Source organism: Octopus bimaculoides, chromosome 3, assembly GCF_001194135.2.
Source record: "Octopus bimaculoides isolate UCB-OBI-ISO-001 chromosome 3, ASM119413v2, whole genome shotgun sequence".
Classification (NCBI taxonomy): Eukaryota; Metazoa; Mollusca; class Cephalopoda; order Octopoda; family Octopodidae; genus Octopus; species Octopus bimaculoides.
Genome location: NC_068983.1, coordinates 1,461,475 through 1,463,389, shown reverse-complemented (window position 1 = coordinate 1,463,389; position 1,915 = coordinate 1,461,475). Strand labels below are relative to the sequence as shown.

The window sequence follows — 1,915 nt, the reverse complement described above, 5'->3', positions numbered from 1 at the left end:
TATATATATATATATATATATATATGTATATGTATATATTTATGCGTTTCAGCCAAGAGCCCCAGCATGATTTTTATTCTAGGTTAGACAATGGAAGATATAGAAGAAGCGCTGTTCCTTCATACCATCGATGGCCCAATGCCGTAATACCATATGTTTTTGCTAAACGTAAGTAATCTAAGATTTCATTTAATACTAAATGCCGCATAATTGTGTTTATAATTCATATATTTTTGATTCATAACCTAGTCAAATTCTAGGCCTCTTTTAAGCATTTTGTGTTTTAGTCGTTATTAGACTCCAGTCATTATAAACAGACCTTCGATCTAACGTGTGGTGCCACTGTTCTGTCTAGACTTGTCTTTGATGGTGACTGGGTCAGATATCATCGGAATTTCCCTGTAAAAGCAGACACTAGTGACCACCTCATGCTACTCTCCCACAATGTTGCCAGCGAACACCTCGATTTTCAATATATCAAAAACCATAACTGTAACAGTGTTGTCATATATAGACGGGCTCCCCATTTCAAAGTTTGAACGAGTTACTTTTCAACATATAAATGTGTGCAACAAAGTTCCAATGACATTATATAGAAGGTTGGGGGGGGGGGGAGATTTGACAATTTTGATAATTATTTTAAGCGTTACTAATGGCAAAATGCAGCGTGTATTGCAATTTAGATGGTGATCATCAGTCAGATGCAGCAAATGCTTAATGCTTAATGCTTTAGGCTGGAACAAAACAGTGGATGTTATTGCGCACATAAGATTATTATATCAAATTAGCGTATATTCTGCTAATATAACGACATAATTGCCAACAAGTAATACAATACAACCGACACAAAAATGGCTGAAATATCTTGTGGGTTTCGTTTTGCTTCTCAGCAATTTAAGATCAAATTTTATCATACTTGAATTTATCGTTTAGCTGACTTAACATCAAGTGAGTCTTAGGTGTTTCTTAACCGAGTCCACTCTGCTGAGTGCATTCTCTTCTGGTTTCTAAGTATCCTCTCCCACCCACACTTACTAGACTTAGAGGCCGTGAAATTGACAACCGACACAACTCGTCCAACATAAGCTACCAACAAAATACACATACAGAACGTGCGCTACACAATTATCATCGGAAACTCCAGCACACAGTATGACTGATTGAGAACACACGAAACAGAATCACAAAACTCTCTTAGACTTTGCTACACGACAAATAAGGAAATAACACCACTAGCAATGTAAGAAATTTAACGACATTGCAAAACAGATGTATCTCACGCCTCCACCACGAAACGACAATTTCCATACACTTAAACAAAAACAAACTCATCGAATGATATGATATGACACTAGATTTCATAAATCTGCCGAAAACAGAGGGTTAAATGCTAATAATAATGATGATAATAACAACAATAATAATGATAAAGTGCAAAAAATCGAGTTAACTGGAACGTCTCGTACTGAGAAGAGCATTATCGCTGTGAAAACAACATCCATTCATGAATTTTTTTTATTTATTCATTACTTTTTTTAAAATACATATTTTACCTGTGAATTTGCGTGTGTAAACTGGGAATGCATACAATGAGCTTCTCTGCCTTAGGTGTACGGAAAACACTCGGCGAGAAATGGAAGAATAGTGGAAGAAAAAAAAACAATAATAATAAAGAAAGCAAACGAATCTTGTTAATTGAGAAAGAAAGCAAACGATGCTGGATCATAGATATAGCATGCCCAGCTGACAACATGCGATAAGGACCAATAGAGGATATGACAGGTTTGCTTGGGAGGTTAAGCAGTTGTGGTCGCTGAAAAAGGTGGTAGTAGTACCAATAATTGTCGGAGCCCTGGGAACAGTGAGTAAACATCTTGAGAGAAGTACATGGAACAAATAGGGGCTGCAATAAGGG

General features: G+C 36.4%; 1 protein-coding gene across 3 annotated transcripts in view; it reads left to right on the top strand.

Annotated features, from left to right (window-relative positions):
- LOC106876115 (nematocyst expressed protein 6) overlaps positions 1-1,915 on the top strand; it is a 94,127-nt gene that overhangs the window by 28,230 nt on the left and 63,982 nt on the right. For 2 of the 3 annotated variants that reach the window (XM_014924527.1, XM_014924525.2), the window contains exon 4: positions 53-168. In XM_014924527.1, coding sequence (XP_014780013.1) covers positions 53-168 — 116 coding nt within the window. The remainder of the gene's footprint in view (positions 1-52; positions 169-1,915) is intronic. The other variant, XM_014924526.2, reaches the window with a different exon arrangement.